Genomic DNA, 22832 nt, shown 5'->3' on the forward strand with positions numbered 1-22832 from the left:
ACTATGGGCAAATTAGCATGAACAACTCACCTGGCCTGTACATCTTTGGACTGTGGGAGGAAACCGAAGCACCTGGAGGAAATCCACGCAAACACGGGGAGAATGTGCAAACTCCACACAGACAGTCACCTGAGGCTGGAATCGAACCTGGGACCCTGGTGCTGTGAGGCAGCAGTACTAACCACTGAGCCACCGTCCCACCCCTAAATCTTGACTGATAATCCTCAACTCCATTCTCCTATCTTTTCTTAATAATTCTTTATTTCCTTACTGATTAAAAATATGTCCATCTCAGCCATGTATATACTTATTTACCCAGCTTCAACAGCCCCATGAGAATTCCATAGATTGACTACCCTGTGACAGTAGAAATTCCTTATCTCTATCCTAACCAGCTGATCCCTTACTCTGAGATTGTATCCTCTAGTCCTAGTCTTTCTCACATATGAATATAACCTTTGTACATTTACCCTGTCAAGCCTGCTAAGAATCTTATGATTCATTAAGATCACCTCTCATTCTTCTAAACTCTAATTAGCATAGGCCTAATGCCTACTCAACGTCTCCTCATAAGGTGCGTTATAAATCCACAAATTCAGTCGGTGAGTAAGTGTGAAGTATGAATATCAAAGGGAAACCATCGCTTACCCAGCATGTAATTTGACACTTCCTCTAAAGAAAGTTTCCCATTACTTTTACATGCAGATTTGTCAACTGTTAATGCTGTTAAAAATCACACACAACACCATAGCACTGCTCCTTAAAACTGGTACTTCCAAATAAACCTGTTGGACTATAACCTGGTGTTGTGTGATTTCTAACTTTGTCCACCCCAGACCAGCGCTGGACTCTTAATACAACAAGCTGCTCGTTGGATGCTGCCTGAACTGCTGTGCTCTTCCAGCACCACTAATCCAGTATCTTAATACAACAGTCAGCTATAGAGTCAGCCACAAATAGAGTCATAGAGATGTACAGCACAGAAACAGACCCTTCGGTCCAACCTGTCCATGCTGACCAGATATCCCCACCCAATCTAGTCCCACCTGCCAGCACCCGGCCCTTATCCCTCCAAACCCTTCCTATTCATATACCCATCCAAATGCCTCTTGAATGTTGCAATTGTACCAGCCTCCACCACTTCCTCTGGCAGCTTATTCCATACAAGTACCACCCTCTGTGTGAAAAGTTGCTCCTTAGGTCTCTTTTATATCTTTCCCCTCTCACCTATGCTCTCTAGTTCTGAACTCCCCCACCCCAGGGAAAAGACTTTGCCTACTTACCCTATTCATGCCCCTCATAATTTTGTAAACCTCTATAAGGTCACCCGTCAACTCCGACACCCCAGGGAAAATAGCCCCAGCCTGTTCAGCCTCTCCCTATAGCTCAAATCCTCCAACCTTGGCAACATCCTTGTAAATCTTTTCTGAACCCTTTCAAGTTTCACAACATCTTTCTGTTGGGTTGTCTGGAAAATCCAAAAACTTCCAAGTTTGATTACATTCACTCAAATGAGAAAATTTTAACCATCATTTTAAGGCATCTTTAACCAAGTGATTTAGTAATCTAAATGGATGGCAGATCTCTGGAAACCATTTCTTCTTGTGCATGCATATCTAGTACAAGAGTGAGTGAGTGTTTGGTGCAATTATTTTTCAGGTGTTACGGGAAAACAATATTAGATTAGATTAGATTACTTACAGTGTGGAAACAGGCCCTTCGGCCCAACAAGTCCACACCGCCCCGCTGAAGCGCAACCCACCCATATCCCTACATCTACCCCTTACCTAACACTACGGGCAATTTAGCATGGCCAATTCACCTGACCTGCACATCTTTGGACTGTGGGAGGAAACCGGAGCACCCGGAGGAAACCCACGCAGACACGGGGAGAATGTGCAAACTCCACACAGTCAGTCACCTGAGGCGGGAATTGAACCCGGGTCTCTGGCGCTGTGAGGCAGCAGTGCTAACCACTGTGCCACCGTGCCGCCCCACGGTAAAGTGTATAAAAAAGCCTGTTTGTATCTGTCCATTAAAGTTTGTTTTCAAATGGATAAAACACTCCTATAAAATATACCTAGTTGCCTTTTCAACATCTCTCTCTCTCTTATCTGTAACAGCTCAAACTCACGATTTTTTTGAGGTGGAATTCAACATTAACAGGATGGATAAGTGACTACAAAGTTAATTCAGATGTGATGAATAAAGGAATGCGAAAGGTGAATATCCATTTGCACTCCAAGTAGTAAAATTTTATCCCAACTTGATTTAAACTCGGTATCCATGTTTTTGTTTCTCTAATTCTTGCTTTCAGTTTTCTCCTTTTACAGTATTGATTCATACCGGAGAACTATTCTAGAACTAGCGTCTAAGTGATCAGTAATTACTGCTAGCAACTGCTGTAATCACACGTTTACATAGAAAACAATCCATTATAAATGTTGTCACAGGAACTTACATAATAAAAAAAGACAGATATATGGGTAGTGTAGCACTAGTTTCAATACTATTTCGTTGTCACCAAAAGAAATTCTCTCAAAATGTTAAGTATCTCCCATTTGTGGAATAATTGCATTTTTAAAAACTGTAGGCAGATTCTATTTTGATTTAACTATAAAGATTTAAGTATTGGCAATTTTAAGCTGTATTTAGTACAAGTAATGTAAAATATCTGATTAACCTAGAACCATCTAATATGACACAAATTATCTTTTGACCTTTTTGAATATTAGTGACAACGTTTAAGATCTGAAAGAGGAAACATCTGTAATGGGTACTGCTATCAAAATAAATACTATGATAATGAATGTTAAAAGACAGCATAATGAAAACGTTGCTCCATGGATGTTAGATTTGTAGATGCACATTTGTAAAGTATTCTACATTTAACTATATAATTTCTAATATTTCTGCCATTCCAATTTGAACAAGTCATGTAAAACCTTACTTGTAGAGTCATAAATATGACCTGGCAATGAAAAGACTCAATTAACATCTAACCACAAAATATCAATCAGCATGCCATATCAACTACAATTACCATCTTTCAGTTTGATATCCTCTGAAAGAGAAATGAAAACAAGCACAGTCTATGGAAAATAAAGAATTACAGGAAAATACTTTTCCATCAACACTTTATTACTGTGGATTTAGCCAAGTCCATCACATCCAAAAGGGCATATTAACCAAAATTAAATTGTAAATAATTCCACCTGTGACCAGGAAATACAATAAAAGGAAATGGCGGATCACAAAAGAAGAATGGTTGATAACAGGAAATGATTGATAAAAGGCAATGCTGATTTATCCACTGGGAATTTACTACTTACATAATGAAAGGTTAAATTCAGGAAATTTCAAAAGGTGACAATGAATAATAGCCTCCTAATGCTTCACAGACATTTAGTTAATTCATTATATCAGTATCAAACAATATAGTTCTCAATTCATACACAAACAAGCAATGAAGGAGCTTAATTAACAAACAAAAATAAAACTATGAACAAAATCAGAATTTGCAGGAAAAGCTCTATTTTCTCTCCACAGGTGCTGCCAGAACTGCTGAGCTTTTCCAGCGATTTCTGATGTGGTTTCTGATTTCCAGCATCTGCAGCTTTTTGGTTCTTGTTAACAAAATAAAATTACTTTTGGTAATGAGTTCAGTTCCAACTGTGCCATAATCGCTGACACTGTCCACTTCAATAACTTTTCCAAATCAGCTGCAATATGAAATAATTCACCGTACTTGCCAACCAGTTGAAATATTTAAAAGCAGGGATCAGACAAAGATGAAAGATGACAAAGAAACACTGGCCTCACTGCTAGACAAACAAAGGGCACAAACACCTAACAGCACCAACTCCATCAGCAAGGACAGCATCCTCAAACTACTAGACCTGTGCCTCACAAGCCAATTCATCTTTAACGACAAGACCTACTTTTTTAATAAAAGGTGGATTTCTAAAAGCAATACATGTGATGAGACTACAATATTTGTGGGCTAAACAAGTGTCACTGGAGTTAGCTCTGAATAAAGCAGGAAACAGTTTGCCAATAACCAAACATGTATCAAAGTGACCAAACAGCCAAAACAATCATGTATCAGCGAAGTCACTTTAAATTGTAATCTTCAGCATTTTATTACTTATTAATTTGACATGCACATGATTGGAGTAAAGTTGATGATATGAAAAAGAACCCATAAAGCTACACAGATGCACAAAATAGTGCCAGTTAAAATTCAATATAGATTAATTCAAGGTTTTACACAATGGCAGTAAAGTCAATGTATACTATGGACAAGACTAAAATAACTAAGCATAAAACAGATATGCTCCATCTACTACCATGTTGACATGCCTATCAGTGGTTCCTAAGACTAAAACATACAATTTAAGTAGTTGAGAGAGACAAAACAGAGTTAGAATTGAGAGCAGTTTCTTCAGATTAGTTGGAAATACACAGTGATGTTCAAGTAGATTGAGTCAAGCAATCATTAGGCTGTAAGGTGTTTATGTCCTTGGTTCGTCTAGCAGTGAAGCCAGTGCTCCTTTGGTTAGGGTGATGTTTATTTGTGTGAATAGGGCTGTCACATCGAAGGAAACCATAACCTCGTTGTCCTCTACCCTTGGGGTCTTTGATGATGTTAAAGAATTCCTGGATGGAGTAGATGATGTGGCTTGAGTCTTCTACTAGGTGTTTCAATTTGCGTTGCAGTTCCTTTGCTAGTCTGTATGTCAGTGTCCCGGGAAGTGAGACTGTGGGTCTGAAGGGGGGGGGGGCCCTTGTTTATGTACCTTTGGTAATCCGTAGAAACAGGGTGTGTTGGATCCTTCAAGTTTCATTCTTTGGAGGTCTACCTTGTTAATTTCACCCGTCTTGTGAAGTTTCCTCAGGGATGCTGTAACACAGTTTTTAAGCTGTGGAATCAGGTCCATCGCCACCTGTTGGTAGGTATCGGTATCTGCAAGTAGCGTGTTTGCTTTTTCAATGTATTGTGTTCTGTTCAGGACGACAGTCATGCTCCCTTTGTCTGTCTGTAAAATTGCAACATTTTTGTCTTTGCTGAGTCCTTCCAGTGCTTTCCTTTCCGGTGCGTTGAGGGTGTTCGCTTCTTTCTTCTGCTTAGTGTTGATGCTACTGTCTGTCTCATTGCCTGCTGGACAACAAGATAGAGGATGAGGTCGAGGTTTCTTTCGATGTTACGGTCCTATTCACATCAATAAACATCACCCTGGCCAAAGAAACACTGGCCTCACTGCTAGACAAACCAAGGACACAAACACCTGACAGCACCAATTCCATCAGCGAGGACAGCAGCTTCAAAATATTAGACCTGTGCCTCACAACCCGCTTCACCTTCAACTGCAAGATCTTTAAACAGATCAATGAGATGCCGATGGGATCATCAACATCAGGACTCTTAGCAGAAGAGGTTAGAACAAACAGCTCTTCCCACGATCCAGCCCAAGCTTTGGGTCCACTATGTGGATGACACTTTAACATTACGAAACACAAATTAGAAGAAACCTACAAACATGAACATCATCCTTACAGGTATAAAGTTCACCAAAGAGGAGAACAATAACAGGCTCCCCTTCCTAGACATCATGATAGAACAAAAAGCTAATGGAGAGCTACAGACCAGCATTTACAGGAAAGCCACACTCACTGACCAGATACTCAACTACAGGAACAACCATCCAAACATCCACAAATAGAGCTGCATCAAGACATTATTTAATGAGCCACAACACACTGCAGCACCCATGAACTAAGAAAAGCCAAGGAAAAGCACCTGTATAATGTATTCAGGACCAACGGGTACCCAATAAGCGCAATCTGCCACAGACTACTCGGGCCCCTAGCCATCATGGTAGCCCACAAACCTACCACCACACTGAAACAGCTCCTGATAAATTTAAAGGACCCCATACCAACAACCAGCAGAATGGACGTCATATACAAAATACCTTGCAAAGACTGCAACAAACTGTGGGCGGCACGGTGGCACAGTGGTTAGCACTGCTGCCTCACAGCGCCTGAGACCCGGGTTCACTTCCCGCCTCAGGCGACTGACTGTGTGGAGTTTGCACGTTCTCCCCGTGTCTGCGTGGGTTTCCTCCGGGTGCTCCGGTTTCCTCCCACAGTCCAAAGATGTGCAGGCCAGGTGAATTGGCCATGCTAAATTGCCCATAGTGTTAGGTAAGGGGTAGATGTAGATGTAGGGGTATGTAGATGTAGATGTGGGTTACGCTTCGGCGGGGCGGTGTGGACTTGTTGGGCCGAAGGGCCTGTTTCCACACTGTAAGTAATCTAATCTAATCTAATCTAAAAACATTACTTTGGACAGACAGGCAGGAAACTAGCCACCAGGATACATGAGCACCAAATAGCCACCAAAAGACATGACCAAGTATCACTAGTATCCACCCACACAGCTGAAGAGCGACACTGGTTCGACTGGAACAATACATCCATCCTGGGACAGGATAAACAAAGACATGCACAGGAATTCCTAGAGGTCTGGCATTCAAACCGGAACTCCATTAAACAAACATATTGATTTGGATTTACCAACCTCTCAGACAAAGAACTGGAAGTAATACCACCACTACAAAGACCAAGACAAATAAGTAGCAAGTAGGAGAGAACACAAGCACTTCATCGGAGGCTCACTGATGATGCTACCTAACATGGTGACAAAATGTCTCGAGAACAAACTTACCAGCTCAGCGAGCAAACTTACAAACTGAGCTACAAATCTTCTCCAAAATCAAAAACAGCAATCATTATTGTCCATTGCTTATATTAATAATTTGAATATGGGTCCACTGTAACTTATATCAAAATTTGCTGTTCATAGCATCATGAAGTACAGTTAATCCTTTAGCAGTCCAAAGAAAGCTGCGATGGGATATTGGTAAAATGTTGAATAAAATTCATTAAGTGATAACATATTTAGTGACTAAAAACCAGAGCGCACTCTGAATGGAAGTAAATGGTCCTGCGGAAAAGCTGGAGGTTTTGGGGGCTCAAAGAAAAGTAAGGGCAGTACCCATCCTCATTAAAACTCACTGAACAGAATTCCAGATCTTATAACCATTGGCAAAGAATACAAAAGCAAAGTGATAATGCTGAGTTTATAACACTTGCAGGGCTATGGAAAAACACACTGAAAACAAAAAAATATTGGCAATCAGAGTAGGTCAGACAACATCCATGGAAAAAGAGCAAACTAACATTGAGTCTAGATGACTTCATCAGAGCTATCATGAAGTGCGGAGGAGCCAGCGTTTATGCAGTGGGAGGGATGGGTGGAGTGCAGGGGGGTGTTAATAGTTCAGATTAAGTGACTGGAATGTGAGAATGTTAGAACAATGGTGTGTCTATCTGCCAGATTGGAAAGATTAGACAGTTCAATTGGAGTGCAGGAGGGGAGAGAGAACTGATAAGAGAATGTAACAAATAAGGCTAAAAGAAAGGGAAGGAATGAGAGTGGGTTCACTATTTGAAGGTGTTGAATTCAATATTGAAAAATGCAAGTGAGTGAGGCTAATTGAATTTTTTTTCAAGGCAGAGAGCTTAATGGCTTCCTACAACATAAGTTTTAAAACAGCTCAGTTAGATTGCTGTGTACAGTTTTGGGGTATGCACCAGCTCAGATAGGTTAGAATGCTGATGTCCTGGGATGATGACCAATAACAGGACATTCAAAAGCATAGACTTGAAAACCGACGATATTTATTTGTTATATCAGTGCACTTTATGCATGTTGAGAAATAGAAATCTTTGAAATTATAAAAGGTTGGAAAAAGGTATGTGAAAACGTGGAGGTCAGGCAGCATCCGAGGAGCAGGAAAATCTCTATTTCAGGCCAAAGCCCTTCATCAGGAATGAGCCTCATTCCTGATGAAGGGCTTTGGCCTGAAATGTCTATTTTCCTGCTCCTCGGAAGCAGCCTGACCTGCTGTGCTTTTCCAGCACCACTCTAATCTTGACTCTAACCTCCAGCATCTGCAGTACCCATTTCTGCCTGGAAATGTAGAGGGACTAGGTGTATCATCCTCGCTAATGACAATGTTGTGATAAATTTCTGTTGCAGTTCTGTAAGTTTTTGTTGACCATTTGATTTTTGTTTTTGTTACAGTATTTCTATTTAATATATTTAAGGTTTATTTGTGAGAAAATAAGTGACCAATTTCACAATGTATTCTATTGGCATACTTTTTAAAAATGGTAACTGATAAATGGGACTTACTAGGGTGAAAGCATGAAGGTTGGCTGAGGGACTAAATTAACATTAAATTACAATAATATGTATCTATCAAGGAAGGTGCTGCTGCCTCGGTCATACTGAAAGAGGAGGTACTTGAGACACTGCAGGAGGTAAAACTTAAAATATAAAGGTAAAGTCACCATAGATGTATTGGACCATCAGGGTACTCTGTACTAGGGAAAGACCAAGTGGTGGTGGTTTAACGTTAGAGTCACCACAGCTCAATCACAGGAAAGGTTTGAGAAGGTGAGATTATGAAGGGTTCTCCCTGTGCCGAATTGACCCATGCTGTTGGCATCGCTCCACATTGCAAAACAGCTATCCAGTCAAATGAGCGAAACCAACCCCCACGCTTGTCCACAAATTTACAGCCCATGCAACTAAATACACAATGACAGCACAAATATGAAATTGGCTGAAGGGCAAGAAGCTGAGTTGTGATAAACAATTACAAGAACAGAAATTTCTGGGAAAACTCAGCATGTCTAGCAGCTGAGAAAACAGAGGGAGAAAGCAGAGTTAATGTTTCAGCTCCAGTGATTCTACTTCAGCTTCTGACTTCCCGCATCTTCAATTCTTTTCTGTTTAGTGATGAACAATTGTTCTTCAGATGGCAGGAGGTTTATTGTAGAGTTATCCATTTGGGGATAACAACATTTGTGTACTGTAAGGTTGAAAGTACAGAGTTCAAGAGAATTTAGACTTGCTGCTGGAATGGATGAACAAGTAGTAGAAGTGCAATGGAAGGGAATAGGAAATGATAAATTTGGGGGAAGTAAAACAGGGAGATGCAACATAATGGTTGCGTTTTTAATAAGGGTGTAAGAGTAGAGGGCTCTGGTAGTATATATATATATCCTTGAAAGAGAAAGCAGTTAATTAATTATACATTATACGAGAAATATGTCTTTATCAAAGGAGGCACAGAGTACAAACCTCAAACAACCAGTGTGGTCTCCAGTTAATTACGATGTTTAGTTCTGGGCATCACACTTATAAATGCATACGCTTGTGCGTGTATCAAAAGAAATCATGAGAATTGTTCTCGGATAAGAAATTCAGTTGTGAATAAAACTCAAAGGTGTCAGCAGTCTTGAAAATTAAGGGGACATCAATTTAAGATGACTGTCAACAAAAGAGAAACAAAATAGAACAAAAGATTTCACAAGTAATTGGGATCTAAAACACGCTGTCAATGAGGTGAAGTCTATTTTGATGCTTTCAGAAGAGGTGGGGGAGTGGCACTGGTTATTGTCCTAGATTCTGTACTAACACAATGGGCCAAATAAGCTGGTTTTGCTCGCACCATTCTCTGACCTGCTGTCCACTTGTGCAAGTTCTGTTTTAAGCTTTCAGAACTAACAAATGCACGTTATCGAGATTGTGAATAAATCGCTGAGGTGACATTTCGAAATCTGTCTCATTCCTAATACCCTCCTGTCTGTCCTCTTGCTGAAATGAATGCCCAGCTCCAAGATGATGACTGTGGTCTCGTTTAACCGGAGCCAAGGTTAAAATATCAGTAAGGAGAAAGTGAGGACTGCAGATGCTGGGGATCAGAGCTGAAAAATGTGTTGCTGGAAAAGCGCAGCAGGTCAGGCAGCATCCAAGGAGCAGGAGAATCGACTGACTCCTGAAGAAGGTCTCATGTCCCGAAACGTCGATTCTCCTGTTCCTTGGATGCTGCCTGACCTGCTGCGCTTTTCCAGCAACACATTTTCAGCTAAAATATCAGTAAGACAAACTAAATTTTTTTTTAAAGTGCGGGAGCTGGGAAGGTGAAGCAGAAACAGCTGGAGGGGACTCAGGAGAAGGTCTGGCAGCATCTTCAGGAGAGAAACTCAAAATTAGAGAGAATTCCCAGTGCTTCCTCCCCGCGGATGGTGCCCAGCTCCTCCAGCAATTTCTGCGGAACCAGCGGCAGGCCTCCCCCATCCGGGCCGGGCCGGGGTGCACTCAGTCGAGAGGGTGTTGCTGGAAAAGCACAGCAGGTCAGGCAGCAGCACACTCCCCACCCCCCACCCCCCCGAGCTGCAGCAGAGCTCACTGCCTGCGGGCTGGGCCGAGGGCCGGGGGACCGAGGGACCGGGCCTGCACGTTTACCTTCCGGAGGGAGTCCCTCAGGCTGTCATGCTCCTGAGTGTAGATAATGTCCTGAGGGCGTGACACGGAGTCCATGTGACGGGCCGCTTTCTGCGAACAGCAGCGGAGCCCGAACCGGCCCCGGCTCCGGAGGAACAGCCGGCACCAACAGGCGGCCATGACGACCGAGAGTGCGCAGGCGCGGGGGCCGGGGGGTGGGGGGTCAGTGTCGGGGGGGGATCAGTGTCGGGGGGAGGGGGGTCAGTGTCAGGGGGGAGGGGGAGGGGGGATCAGTGTCGGGGGGGGGGGTCAGTGTCAGGGGGAGGGGGGGATCAGTGTCAGGGGGAGGGGGGATCAGTGTCAGGGTGGGGTGGATCAGTGTCAGGGTTGGGGGGATCAGTGTCAGGGGGAGGGGGGGATCAGTGTCGGGGGGGGTCAGTGTCAGGGGTGGGGATCAGTGTCAGGGGGGAGGGGGGTCAGTGTCAGGGGGGAGGGGGGATCAGTGTCGGGGGAGGAGGCGATCAGTGTCAGAGGGTGGGGTGGATCAGTGTCAGGGTGGGGGGGATCAGTGTCAGGGTGGGGGGGATCAGTGTCAGGGGGAGGGGGGGATCAGTGTCAGGGGGAGGGGGGGATCAGTGTCAGGGGGAGAGGGGAATCAGTGTCGGGGAGGGGGGGGATCAGTGTCAGGGGGAGGGGGGGATCAGTGTCAGGGGGAGGGGGGGATCAGTGTCAGGGGGAGGGGGCGATCAGTGTCAGGGGGAGAGGGGAATCAGTGTCGGGGGAGGGGGGGAGATCAGTGTCAGGGGAGGGGGGATCAGTGTCAGAGGGAAGGGGGGATCAGTGTCGGGGAGGGGGGGATCAGTGTCAGGGGGAAGGGGGGATCAGTGCCGCGCGGGGGGATCAGTGTCAGGGGGACAGAGGGGGAATAGTTTCAGGGGAGAGTGGGGGAACAGTGTCGGGGAGGGGGGATCAGGGGGAGGGGAGAGAGGGATCAGTGTCGGGTGGGGGAATCAGGGGAGGAGGGAGTCAGTGTCAGTTGGAGGGGGGATCAGTGTCGGGGGGGAATTAGTGTCAGCGGGAGAGGGGGATCAGTGTCAGGGGAGGGGCGGATCGGGGCGGAGGGGAGTCGGGGGAGGGGGATCAGTGTCAGGGGAGGGGGGATCAGGGGAGAAGGGGAGTCAGGGGGAGAGAGGGATCAGTGTCGGGGAGGGGGGTCAGTGTCAGGGGAGGGGGGATCAGTGTCAGGGAGAGAGGGATCAGTGTCAGGGGAGAGAGGGATCAGTGTCGGGTGGGGGAATCAGGGGAGGAGGGAGTCAGTGTCAGTTGGAGGGGGGATCAGTGTCGGGGGGGAATCAGTGTCAGCGGGAGAGGGGGATCAGTGTCAGGGGAGGGGCGGATCGGGGCGGAGGGGAGTCGGGGGAGGGGGATCAGTGTCAGGGGAGGGGGGATCAGTGTCAGGGGGAGAGAGGGATCAGTGTCAGGGGAGGGGGGATCAGTGTCGGGGAGGGTCGGTGTCAGCGGGAGAGGCGGATCAGTGTCAGGGGAGGGGGGATCAGTGTCAGGGGAGGGGGGGTCAGTGTCAGCGGGAGAGGGGGATCAGTGTCAGGGGGAGGGGGGATCAGTGTCAGAGGAGGGGGGTCAGTGTCGGGTGGGGGAATCAGGGGAGGAGGGAGTCAGTGTCAGGTGGAGGGGGGATCAGTGTGGGGGGGGATCAGTGTCAGGGGAGGGGGATCAGGGGAGGGGGATGTCAGTGTCAGGGGAGGGGGGTATCAGTGTCAGGGGAGGGGGGGTCAGTGTCAGGGGGAGAGAGGGATCAGTGTCAGGGGAGGGGGGATCAGTGTCAGCGGGAGAGGTGGATCAGTGTCGGGGAGGGGGATCAGGGGAGGGGGGTGTCAGTGTCAGGGGAGGGGGGTATCAGTGTCAGGGGAGGGGGCTATCAGTGTCAGGGGAGGGGGGGTCAGTGTCAGCGGGAGAGGGGGATCAGTGTCAGGGGGAGGGGGGAGATCAGTGTCAGGGGGAGGGAGCATCAGTGGCAGGGGGAGGGGAGATCGGGGGTGGGAGGATCAGTGTCGGTGGGGAGATCAGTGTCAGGGGAGGGGGGATCAGTGTCAGGGGGATGGGGGCAACAGTGTTAGGGGAGGGGTGAACAGTGTCAGGGGGGAGGGGGTGGACAGTGTCAGGGGGAGGGGGGATCAGTGTCGGGGAGGGGGGATCAGTGTCGGGGAGGGGGGATCAGTGTCGGGGGGATCAGTGTCCGGGGTGGATCAGTGTCATGGAGGAGGGGGGATCAGTGTCAGGGGGAGGGAGGGATCAGTGTCAGATGGGAGGGGGATCAGTGTCAGGGGAGGGGGGATCAGTGTCAGGGGGATCTGTGTCAAGGGGGGATCAGTGTCAGGGGGAGGGAGGGATCAGTGTCAGAGGGAGGGGGGGTCCAGTGTCAGGGGGAGACGGGATCAGTATCAGGCGGGGGGGGGAATCGGTGTCAGGGGGAGGGGGTATCAGTGTCGGGGGGGATCAGTGTCAGGGGGAGGGAGGGATCAGTGTCAGAAGGGAGGGGGATCAGTGTCGGGGGAGGGGGGATCAGTGTCAGGGGGAGGGGGGGTCGGTGTCAGGAGGGAGGGGGGGATCAGTGTCAGGGGGGAATCAATGTCAGGGGGAGAGAGGGGGAATACTTTCAGGGGAGAGTGGGGGAACAGTGTCGGGGAGGGGAGATCAGTGTCAGGGGGAGAGGGGAATCAGTGTCAGGGGAGGGGAGATCAGTGTCAGGGGGAGAGAGGGATCAGTGTCAGGGGAGGGGGGTCAGTGTCAGGGGAGGGGGTATTAGTGTCGGGGAGGGAGGGATCAGTGTCAGAGGAGGGGGGATCAGTGTCGGGGGAGGGAATCATTGTCAGGGGAGGGGGATCGGGGAGGGGTGATGTCAGTGTCAGGGGAGGGGGGTATCAGTGTCAGGGGAGGGGGGTCAGTGTCAGGGGAGATGGGGGGATCAGGGGAGGAGGGGAGTCGGGGGAGGGGGGGATCAGTGTCAGGGGAGGGGGTATCAGTGTCAGGGGAGGGGAGATCAGTGTCATGGGGAGAGAGGGATCAGTGTCAGGGGAGGGGGATCAGGGGAGGGGGGTGTCAGTGTCAGGCGTGGGGGGGTGTCAGGCGAGGGGGGTATCAGTGTCAGGGGAGGGGGGGTCAGTGTCAGCGGGAGAGGGTGATCAGTGTCAGGAGGAGGGAGCATCAGTGGCAGGGGGAGGGAGCATCAGTGTCAGGGGGAGGGGAGATCAGGGGGTGGGAGGATCAGTGTCGGGGGGGAGATCAGTGTCAGGGGGAGGGGGTCAACAGTGTCATGGGAGGGGTGAACAGTGTCAGGGGGGAGGGGGTGGACAGTGTCAGGGGGAGGGGGGATCAGTGTCAGGGAGGGGAGATCAGTGTCGGGGGGGATCAGTGTCATGGAGGAGGGGGGATCAGTGTCAGGGGGGAGTGGGGATCAGTGTTGGGGGGGGGATCAGTGTCAGGGGGAGGGGGGATCAGTGTCGGGGGGAGGGGGATCAGTGTTTGGGGGGAATCAGTGTCAGGGGGGAGGGGGGATCAGTTTTGGGGGGATCTGTGTCAGGGGGAGGGGGGATCAGTGTCAGGGGGAGGAGGGATCAGTGTCGGGGGGAGGAGGGATCAGTGTCAGGGGGAGGGGGGATCAGTGTTTGGGGGGAATCAGTGTCGGGGGGAGGGGGGATCAGTGTTGGTGGGGGGTCAGTGTCGGGGGAGGGGGGATTCAGTGTCGGGGAGGGGGGGGAATCAGTGTCAGGAGGAGGGGGGATTCAGTGTCAGGGAGGGGGAGAATCAGTGTCAGGGGAGGTGGGATCAGTGTCAGGGGGTGGGAGGATCAGTGTCGGGAGGGGATCAGTGTCAGGGGAGGGGATCAGTGTCAGTGGAGGGGGGGATCAGTGTCAGGGGAGGGGGGATCAGTGTCAGTGGGAGGGGGTATCAGTGTCGGGGAGGGGGCGATCAGTGTCAGGGGAGGGTGGGATCAGTGTCGGGGAGGGGGGGAATCAGTGTGAGGGGGGGGATCAGTGTCAGAGGAGGGGGGATCAGTGTCATGGGGATAGGGCGATCAGTGCCAGGGGAGGGGGGTCAGTGTCAGGGGGGATCAGGGGAGGGGGGTATCAGTGTCAGGGGAGGGGGGATCAGTGTCAGGGGAGGGGGTTATCAGTGTCAGGGGAGGGGGGAATCAGTGTCAGGGGAGGGGGGAATCAGTGTCAGGGTGGGGGGATCAGGGGGTGGGAGGATCAGTGTCAGGGGAGGGGATCAGTGTCAGGGCGAGTATGGGATCAGTGTCAGGTGAGGGGGGGGGGGGTCGGGGGACGGGGAGGATCAGTGTCAGGGGGAGGGCAGAACAGTGTCGGGGGGGAACTGTGTCATGGGGAGGGGGAACAGTATCGGGGGGGTGAACAGTGTCAGGGGGAGTTGGGAACAGTGTCGGGGGGGAGCAGTATCAGGGTGAGGGGAGAACAGTGTCAGGGGGAACGGGGGGAACAGTGTTGGGGGGAGCTGTATCGTGGGGAGGGGGAACAGTGTCGGGGGAATATGTGTGGGGGGAGGGGTACAATGTCAGGGGGAGGGGGGAACAGTGTCGGAGGGAGAACAGTGTCGGGGGGTGAGGGAAACAGTGTCGGGGGAACAGTGTCAGGGGGAAGGGGGAACAGTGTTGGGGGGAGCAGTGTCAGGGGGAGGGGGCGACGGGGAGGGAACAGTGTCAGAGGGAGGGGGAACAGTGTCGGGACGAGGGGGGGAACAGTGTCGGGGGGGGAGGGGGTAACAGAGTCAGCACGGAGGGGGGAACAGTGTCGGGGGGAGAGGGAGGGGGAACAGTGTTGGGGGGGAGAGGGAGGGGGAACAGTGTCGGGGGGGAGAGGGAGGGGGAACAGTGTCGGGGGGTGAGGGAGGGGGGAACAGTGTCGGGGAGAGGGGGGGAACAGTGTCGGGGGGAGGGGAAACAGTGTCGAAGGGGAGGGGGAGGGGGGAACAGTGTCGGGGGAGAAGGGAGGAACAGTGTCGTGGGGAGGGGGAACAGTGTTGGTGAGAGGAACAGTGTCAGGGGGGCAACAGTGTCGTGGGAGTGAGGGAACAGTGTCAGGGGTGGGAGAGGGAGGGGATGTGGGGGAACAGTTTTGGGGGCGAGGGTGAGGGTGGTACAGTGCCGGTGGGGAGGGGGGGAGCAGAGTTGGGGGGTGGGTGAAACAGTGTCGGTGCGGGGGGGAAGTGTCAGGAGGGCAGTGACGGGGGGGAACAATGTCGGGGGGGAACAGTGTCGGGGTGAGGGGTAACAGTGTCGGGGGGAGGGGGATACAGTGTCTGGGGGAACAGTGTCGGGGGGAACAGTGTCGAGGGGAGGCGGGGAGAGGAGGAGGGAACAGTGTCAGGGGGAGGGAACAGTGTCAGGGTGAAGGGGGAATAGTGTTGGGGGTAGGAACAATGTCGGGGGGCAACAGTGTTGGGGGAGGGGGGAACAGTGTCGGTGGGGAGGGGGAGGGGGAACAGTGTCGGGGGGAACAGTGTTGGAGGGGGAGGGGGGATCAGTATCAGGAGGGCAGAGGGAACAGTGTCGGGGGGAGGGAGGAACAGTGTCGGGGGGAGGGGCATACAGTGTTGGGGGAACAGTGTTGGGGGGGAACAGTGTCGAGGGGAGGAGAGGGGGAGAGGAGGAGGGATCAGTGTCAGGGGGGAGGGGGGCAACAGTGTCGGGGGAGGGAGGGAACAGTGTCGGCGGGGGAGGGGGAGGGTGGAACAGTGCCCGGGGGAGGGGGGAGCAGAGTCAGGGGTTGCACGGGTGCGGGGTATAACAGTGTCAGGGTGGAGGGGGGTAACAGTGTCGGGGGGATGGAGCAAACAGTGTCATGGGAGAAGGGGAGGGGGGAACAGTGTCGGGGGGGGAAACAATGTCGCGGGGGGGCAACAGTGTCGGGCGGAGGGAGGGGAACCATGTCGGGGGGTGGGGGAGAGGGAACAGTGTCGGGAGGAGGGGGAACAGTGTCGGGGGGTGGGGGAGCAGTGTCGGGGTGGAGGGGGTTAAGTGTCGGGGGGAGGGGGAACAGTGTCGGGGGTAGGGGATGGGGGGAACAGTGTCGGGGGAGGGGCATACAGTGTCGGGGGGGACAGTGTTGGGGGGAACACTATCAAGGAGAGGGGAGAGGGAGAGGGCAGAACAGTGTCGGGGGGATGGAGAGGGAACAGTGTCAAAGGGGAGGGGGACAGTGTCAGGGGGAGGGGAGTACAGTGTCGGGGGGGAGGGGAGAACCGTGTCGGGGGAGGGGGGAGGGGGCAGAGTTTTGGGGGGAGGGGGGGAACAGCGTCAAGGGTAGGAGGGGGAGGGGAGAACAGTGTCAGGGTGAGGAGGAGGGGGAGGGGGAAAACAGTGTCAGGGATGGGAGATGGAGGGGGTGGGAGGAACAGTGTCGGAGGGAAGGGGGAGGGGGGTACAGTGCCGGCGGGAAGGGAGGAACAGAGTCAGGGGGGAGGGGGAACAGTGTCGGGTGGGAGGTGGAGGGGGGAAACAGTGTCAGGAGGGGGGAGAGGGGGGAACAGTGTCGGGGGAACAATGTCGGGGGGGAACAGTGTCAGGGGAGTGGGAGGGGGATCTGTCGGGGAGGAGGGGGAACAGTGTCGGAGGGGGAGGGGGAACAGTGTTGGGGTGGAGGGGGAATAACAGTGTCGGGGGAGAGGGGAACAGTGTCGGAGGGGGAGGGGGAACAGTGTTGGGGTGGAGGGGGAATAACAGTGTCGGGGGAGAGGGGAACAGTGTCGGGGGGAGGGGGGAACAGTGTCGGGGGGAGGGGGAGGGGGGTACAGTGCCGGCGGGAAGGGAGGAACAGAGTCAGGGGGGAGGGGGAACAGTGTCGGGTGGGAGGTGGAGGGGGGAAACAGTGTCAGGAGGGGGGAGAGGGGGGAACAGTGTCGGGGGAACAATGTCGGGGGGGAACAGTGTCAGGGGAGTGGGAGGGGGATCTGTCGGGGAGGAGGGGGAACAGTGTCGGAGGGGGAGGGGGAACAGTGTTGGGGTGGAGGGGGAATAACAGTGTCGGGGGAGAGGGGAACAGTGTCGGAGGGGGAGGGGGAACAGTGTTGGGGTGGAGGGGGAATAACAGTGTCGGGGGAGAGGGGAACAGTGTCGGGGGGAGGGGGGAACAGTGTCGGGGGGAGGGGATGGGGGGAGCAGTGTTGGGGGGGATACAGTGACGGGGGGAGGGGGATTCAGTGTCGGGGGAACAGTCTCGAGGGGAGGGGTGGGGGAGAGGCGGAGGGAACAGTGTCAGAGGGGAGGGGGAACAGTGTCGGGGGGAGGGGGGAACCATGTCGGGGTGAGGGGTGAAGAGTTCCGGGGGGGAGGGGGGAACAGTGTCAAGGGTGGGAGGGGGAGGGAGGAGGGGGGAACAGTGTCAAGGGTGGGGGGATCAGTGTCGGGGGAGGGGGAGAGGGTAACAGTGTCAGGGGGTGGGGGGAACACTGTTGGGGGGAACAGTGTTGGGGGAGGGGGGAGCAGCGTCAGGGAGAGGGGGAACAGTTTTGGAGGAGAGGAACAGTGTCGGGGGCAACAAGTGTCGGGGGAGGGGGCATAGTCTCGGGGGGAGGGGGAACAGTGTCGGGAGGAACAATGTTGGGGGGGAGCAGAGTCGGGGGAGGGGGAACGGTGTTGGGGGGAGGGGGGAACAGTATCAGGGGTGGGGGCATGAGTGTTGGGGGAGGGGGAGGGGGAGGGAGGAACAGTGTTGGGGGGGAGGGCATTGGGGAACAGTGTCGGGGGGAGGGGGATACAGTGTCGGGGGATCAGTGTCAGGGGGAAGAGTGTCTGGGGGGTAAACAGTGTCTGGGGGGAGGGGGAGTGGGAACAGTGTCGGGGAGGAGGGGGAACAGTGTCGGGGTAGGGGGAACAGTGTTGGGGGTGGGGGGAACAGTGTCAGGGGTGGGGGGAACAGTGTCAGGGGTGGGGGGGAGGGGGAACAGTGTCGAGGGGAGGAGGGAACAGTGTCGGGGGGAGGGGGAACAGAGTCAAAGGCAGGGTGGAACAGTGTCGGGCAGGGAAACAGTGTCTGGGGGAGTGGGGGAACAGTGTCGGGGGGAAACAGTGTCGGGGGGAGGGGAGGGGAACAGTGTCGGGGGGAGCGGGAACAGTGTCGGGGGAGGAACAGTGTCAGGGGTAGGGGGTCAGGGGGCGGGGGGTCAGTGTCAGGGAAGGGGGGGGTCAGTGTCGGTGGTGTCAGTGTCAGGGGGAGGGGGTGTTCAGTGTCGGGGAAGGGGGTCAGTGTCAGGGGGAGGGGTGTCAGTGTCAAGGAGAGGGTGGGCCAGTGTCAGGGGGGTGGATCAGTGTCAGAGTGAGTGGGTATCAGTGTCAGGGGTCGGGGGAGGGGGGATCAGTGTCAGGGGGAGGGTGGGTCAGTGTCAGGCAGGGTGGGTCAGTGTCAGGGGGAGGAGTCAGTGTCGGGGGAGGGGGGTCAGGTGCAGGGGGTCAGTGTCATGGAGAGGGGGCGTCAGTAACAGGGGTGAGGAGAGGGTTCAGTATCGAGGGGGATCAGTTTAAGGGGATAGGAGGGGAGGGGTTCAGTATCACAGGATGGGAAGGGAGGGGATCAGTATCGGGGGATGGGGAGGGGGGTGTCAGTATCACTGAATGGGAGGGGAGGGGAGGCGGTCAGTTTCGGGGATGGGAGGGGAATGGGGAGGGGGTCAGTGTCATGGGAGGGGAGGAGGTCAGTATAGGGGGAGGGGAGGGGTGGGTCAGTATCACGGGATGGGAGGGGAGGGGGTCAGTATTGCAAGATTGGGGGAGAGGGGAGGGGATGGGGGGGGAGGGGAGGGGAGGGGTGGGTCAGTGGTCAGCAGACAACCACCTGATGAAGGAGCAGCGCTCTGTAAGCTAGTGCTTCCAATTAAACCCGTTGGACTATAACCTGGTGTTGTGTGATTTTTAACATTTGGATGGGTGAGGGTGGTGTGGTTAAATGATTGGGGTAAGACGAACAGCGGGGTTGGGGTTTGCTGGGTGGAGGTGTTTAAACCGAGTTGTTGGTTGAGCATGTGGGATGGGGTGGTGCAGGGTCTGGGTGTATGTATTTGGGCCAGAATGAGGGTGGAGGCCCCGAGGCTGTAGGTATTCATATTCTGAAGGTGAGGCATTCTGGATTCAAAACTTTAACTCTGTTTCTCTGTCCGTTGATGCTGCCTCGAATTTCTGCAGCACCTTCAGCTTTTTATTACAGTACTGTAGAACACCCTAAAGCTATGGTGTGTGTAGACTACTTGCACCACTTGTTCCAAAAGTCGAAACCAACTTTGCTAAATCCAGCATCTGGAATGCTTGCTTTATCGAAAAAAAATCTTTGTGGTGCATTTTGCAAACCCAGCAAATTCGTTTAATGGGTGTGTCAATGGCCCAGTGTGTCCCACACTTCAGAAGATGGTGGTTCAAACAGTATATTTTTATGAAAGCAAGGCACACGCTTAAAAAAAATCAATCAATGCAAACTCTAAAGATTATTCTAAACAAATCAAGTGAGACTCAGCTTTAGGTTAAAGTTTAACCTGTTTGGTCCATCTTGGTTTGAAAAATAAATGCCATTCAACTTGCTAAATTGGATGTAAATGAGTTCAAAGTCTGGTACTCAGAACAATTTCATTAGTGTTGACTGCTCTATGTAGCAATGTATTTGCTTATTATTGTGAAAATAAATCAAACACATTGATTGCAAAATGTATTGAACTGTTACTGAAATACCCATTTCTTTATTTTTCCAAAAGGAAACTGGAAACAAAGGTGACTTCACAAGCATTGATGGAAAAATATATTTTTATAAACCAAAGTCTAAAAAAGGTAATTTTAGTGAAGTTGTAATTAGCAATTCCGTACCAGAATTGTTCATGGAATTAAAAACAGCGAACTGGGAATGCTGGAAATCACAAACAGATACAGAAATTACTGGGAAAACTCAGCAGGTCTGGCAGCATCTATGGAGAGAAAACTGAGTTAATGTTTTGGGTCCAGTGATCCTACTTAAGAAAAAAGGAACACAACAGAAATTGCTGAACAAGACATTCTTCTACAGAAAAATAATTACTTCAGAAATATGCCATCTATTATTTCATATAAATTGCATATGAGAAAAATTTGACCCAATGCCTTGGCTCACATTTGTTCCTTAGACTTTTAAAATATATTACTTTTTAAAAAATATGATTTGGTCATGTTTGTGAGCGCTTGCTTGTTGCAGGTTGGCTGCCGCAATTCCTAACTTACACTTTAAAAGCTTTTAATTGACTTTGAAGCACTTTGGGATGTGATGAAATGCTCTGAATAAATTCATTTTATTCTGCAGCAACATCCACAAATAGTATAAAAATTATTAATTTAGAAATAATTGTAGCATTTTAAGAATTTTACAGTGAACTCTGTACAGAATGTTCTGAAATAGAATTTTTTTTTCACAAATAAGCTTTTCCAGATGCTTTTAAGATGTAAAGCCCTTACAATCTCAAGGCACAAAGGTCTTCAGGAATGAAACGAAAAGGGAGTTTGTTTTCATTTGTAGATTATGTGATACTTAGTGTGTAATAATCAATTGAATTATACCATTACATACTGGTTTTGTTATGTTCTGTAAATTATGCAGCATGGGAAGCATTGTTTTTGCAGTTGCCACTTACAATCCACAGATCAAATTTAAAATATCTAGGGGTCAATAAAAACTGCACAAAATCTATAATACAACATAGAAAACCTTCCTTCAACATTTCTAAAAAAGTTACTTGGTTTTGATTTTTTTAAATGTTTACCTTATGTGTTGTTAATTCTAGCATCCAGCCCATTATTCACAACACAAAATTTGGACTTTTATTCTGTAATTACACTTCCCTGTCAGTAATAACACTGGCTTGGTTTTGAGTCCCTAGCTCTGCTATCACCATTGCTGCAACCAATCCTACATCTCTGCTTTTCAAATTGCCAGAAATTCTGCTACTTAAATATAATAATATAAAATTACAATATCACACAAAATCAAGGTTAGAACATATGAATTTGAAATAGTCTGATGTGCACACTTTGGTTAAATTAGCCCTTGACCAGCAGACTTCACATTTTACTATTTGATTAGGACAAGACATAACATTCATCATAAACACTCAAATTACTTCTTACACATCCTTCTTCCCCATTTCAACTAAGAATATTCTAACTTTATTCACACTGTCCCACTGAGAAGCATACTTATTTTACGCATTCCTGCATTAAGAAGCGCACTCATTTGTACATATTCACCCCTCTGAGAAGCAGGGGGACTTGACGGTTCCCATGACCCCAAGCAGACTCTTGACATTCAGCTTTGACCATACAAAGTGAAGCATTTTTCCCCACTTGTCTTCAATTGATTATCAAGCTTGCCCTAGAACCTCTCCCCCAACACAACACATTTTTGCCCTCACCTTCCCAGGTTTACCTTAATCTGAAACGTCCTCTCACTTAAGTACTGATTCAGCTACGTGTCTGCCATCCCCTTCACCACTCTCACTCAAGTAACATTTTGAGTTTGGCTCTTCCCATCCATTGACATATTAAAATATATTGAAAGGTTGCAGGTATTGCTAGCAAATTCAGCATTCATTACCCATTGTTAATTTTCCATCAAACAATTGAGTGACTTGCTCCATTCAAAAGACAGTAAAGGGTCTGAAGTAATTATAAAGGTTGGAACAACTAAAAATCACCCCTTCCCTGAAGGATATCAGTGAATCAGGTGGGATTTTGTGACATCCTGGCAGTTTCATGGTTGCCACAAGAAATAGTTTGTTTTTTTTTCAATTCAGATTTGTTCATTCATTGATGTTGAATTCCTCAACTGCTGTAATGGGATTTTAATTTACATTCTCTGGATCATTAGACTGGGTCTATTGCATTATTAGCTCAGTAACAGAAACTTTCCACTAACCACTTCCCACTTTTTTCCCCTTTCTTGCCCACTTCTTAATCTCAAATGTAAATCGTCATCGGTATAAGGTGCCACTCCACATATTTGGTCACATAATCCAAACTGACATACTAGTGCAGCATTGAACGAGTTCTGCACTGTCGGAGAACCTGTCCTTTAGAAGATAAGTTGAATTGAGGTCACCTTGGTCCTTTCAGTGTGATGTAGAAGATCCCACGGAGCTATTTCATGAAAGAGTGAGTGTTCTTCCCAATATCTGACCATCCATTCCTCAAGGAGGAGAAAGTGAGGACGGCAGATGCTGGAGACCAGAGTTGAAAAATGTGGTGCTGGAAAAACACAGCAGGCCAGGCAGCATCCGAGGAGCAGGAGAATCGACGTTTCGGGCATAAGCCATTCCTCAACACCACCAGCAAATAATATTATTTTATTGTTTGTCTTTTTTTGTGATTCTTATTGTGCACAAATTTGGTTGTTGCATTTACAATATTAAAACAGTGACTACACTTCTAACA

At 50.2% G+C, this 22832-nt stretch overlaps 1 protein-coding gene and 2 long non-coding RNA genes across 4 annotated transcripts in view; 1 reads left to right on the top strand and 2 right to left on the bottom strand.

Annotated features, from left to right (window-relative positions):
- The window catches only part of LOC140480523 (probable acyl-CoA dehydrogenase 6), a 74994-nt gene extending 64438 nt beyond the window's left edge, over positions 1-10556 (bottom strand). The window contains exon 1 of the mRNA XM_072575483.1: positions 10385-10556. Within this exon, the coding sequence (XP_072431584.1) occupies positions 10385-10543 (159 nt within the window). The 5' untranslated portion in view covers positions 10544-10556. The remainder of the gene's footprint in view (positions 1-10384) is intronic.
- LOC140480526 (uncharacterized) lies at positions 3121-9917 on the bottom strand. Its single transcript, XR_011961334.1, has 2 exons — positions 9218-9917; positions 3121-5158 (listed from the first exon to the last, which is right to left on the bottom strand). It is a non-coding gene; the product is annotated as an uncharacterized lncRNA (long non-coding RNA).
- LOC140480525 (uncharacterized) lies at positions 9740-22790 on the top strand. Of its 2 annotated transcripts, none has more exons than XR_011961333.1 (3): positions 9740-9803; positions 20135-20207; positions 22386-22790. It is a non-coding gene; the product is annotated as an uncharacterized lncRNA (long non-coding RNA). The 2 variants fall into 2 exon arrangements; XR_011961332.1 differs by lacking the exon at positions 9740-9803 and adding an exon at positions 10070-10272.
- Positions 22791-22832: the final 42 nt, after the last annotated feature.

Source organism: Chiloscyllium punctatum, chromosome 8 (assembly GCF_047496795.1).
Source record: "Chiloscyllium punctatum isolate Juve2018m chromosome 8, sChiPun1.3, whole genome shotgun sequence".
NCBI classification, from domain to species: Eukaryota; Metazoa; Chordata; class Chondrichthyes; order Orectolobiformes; family Hemiscylliidae; genus Chiloscyllium; species Chiloscyllium punctatum.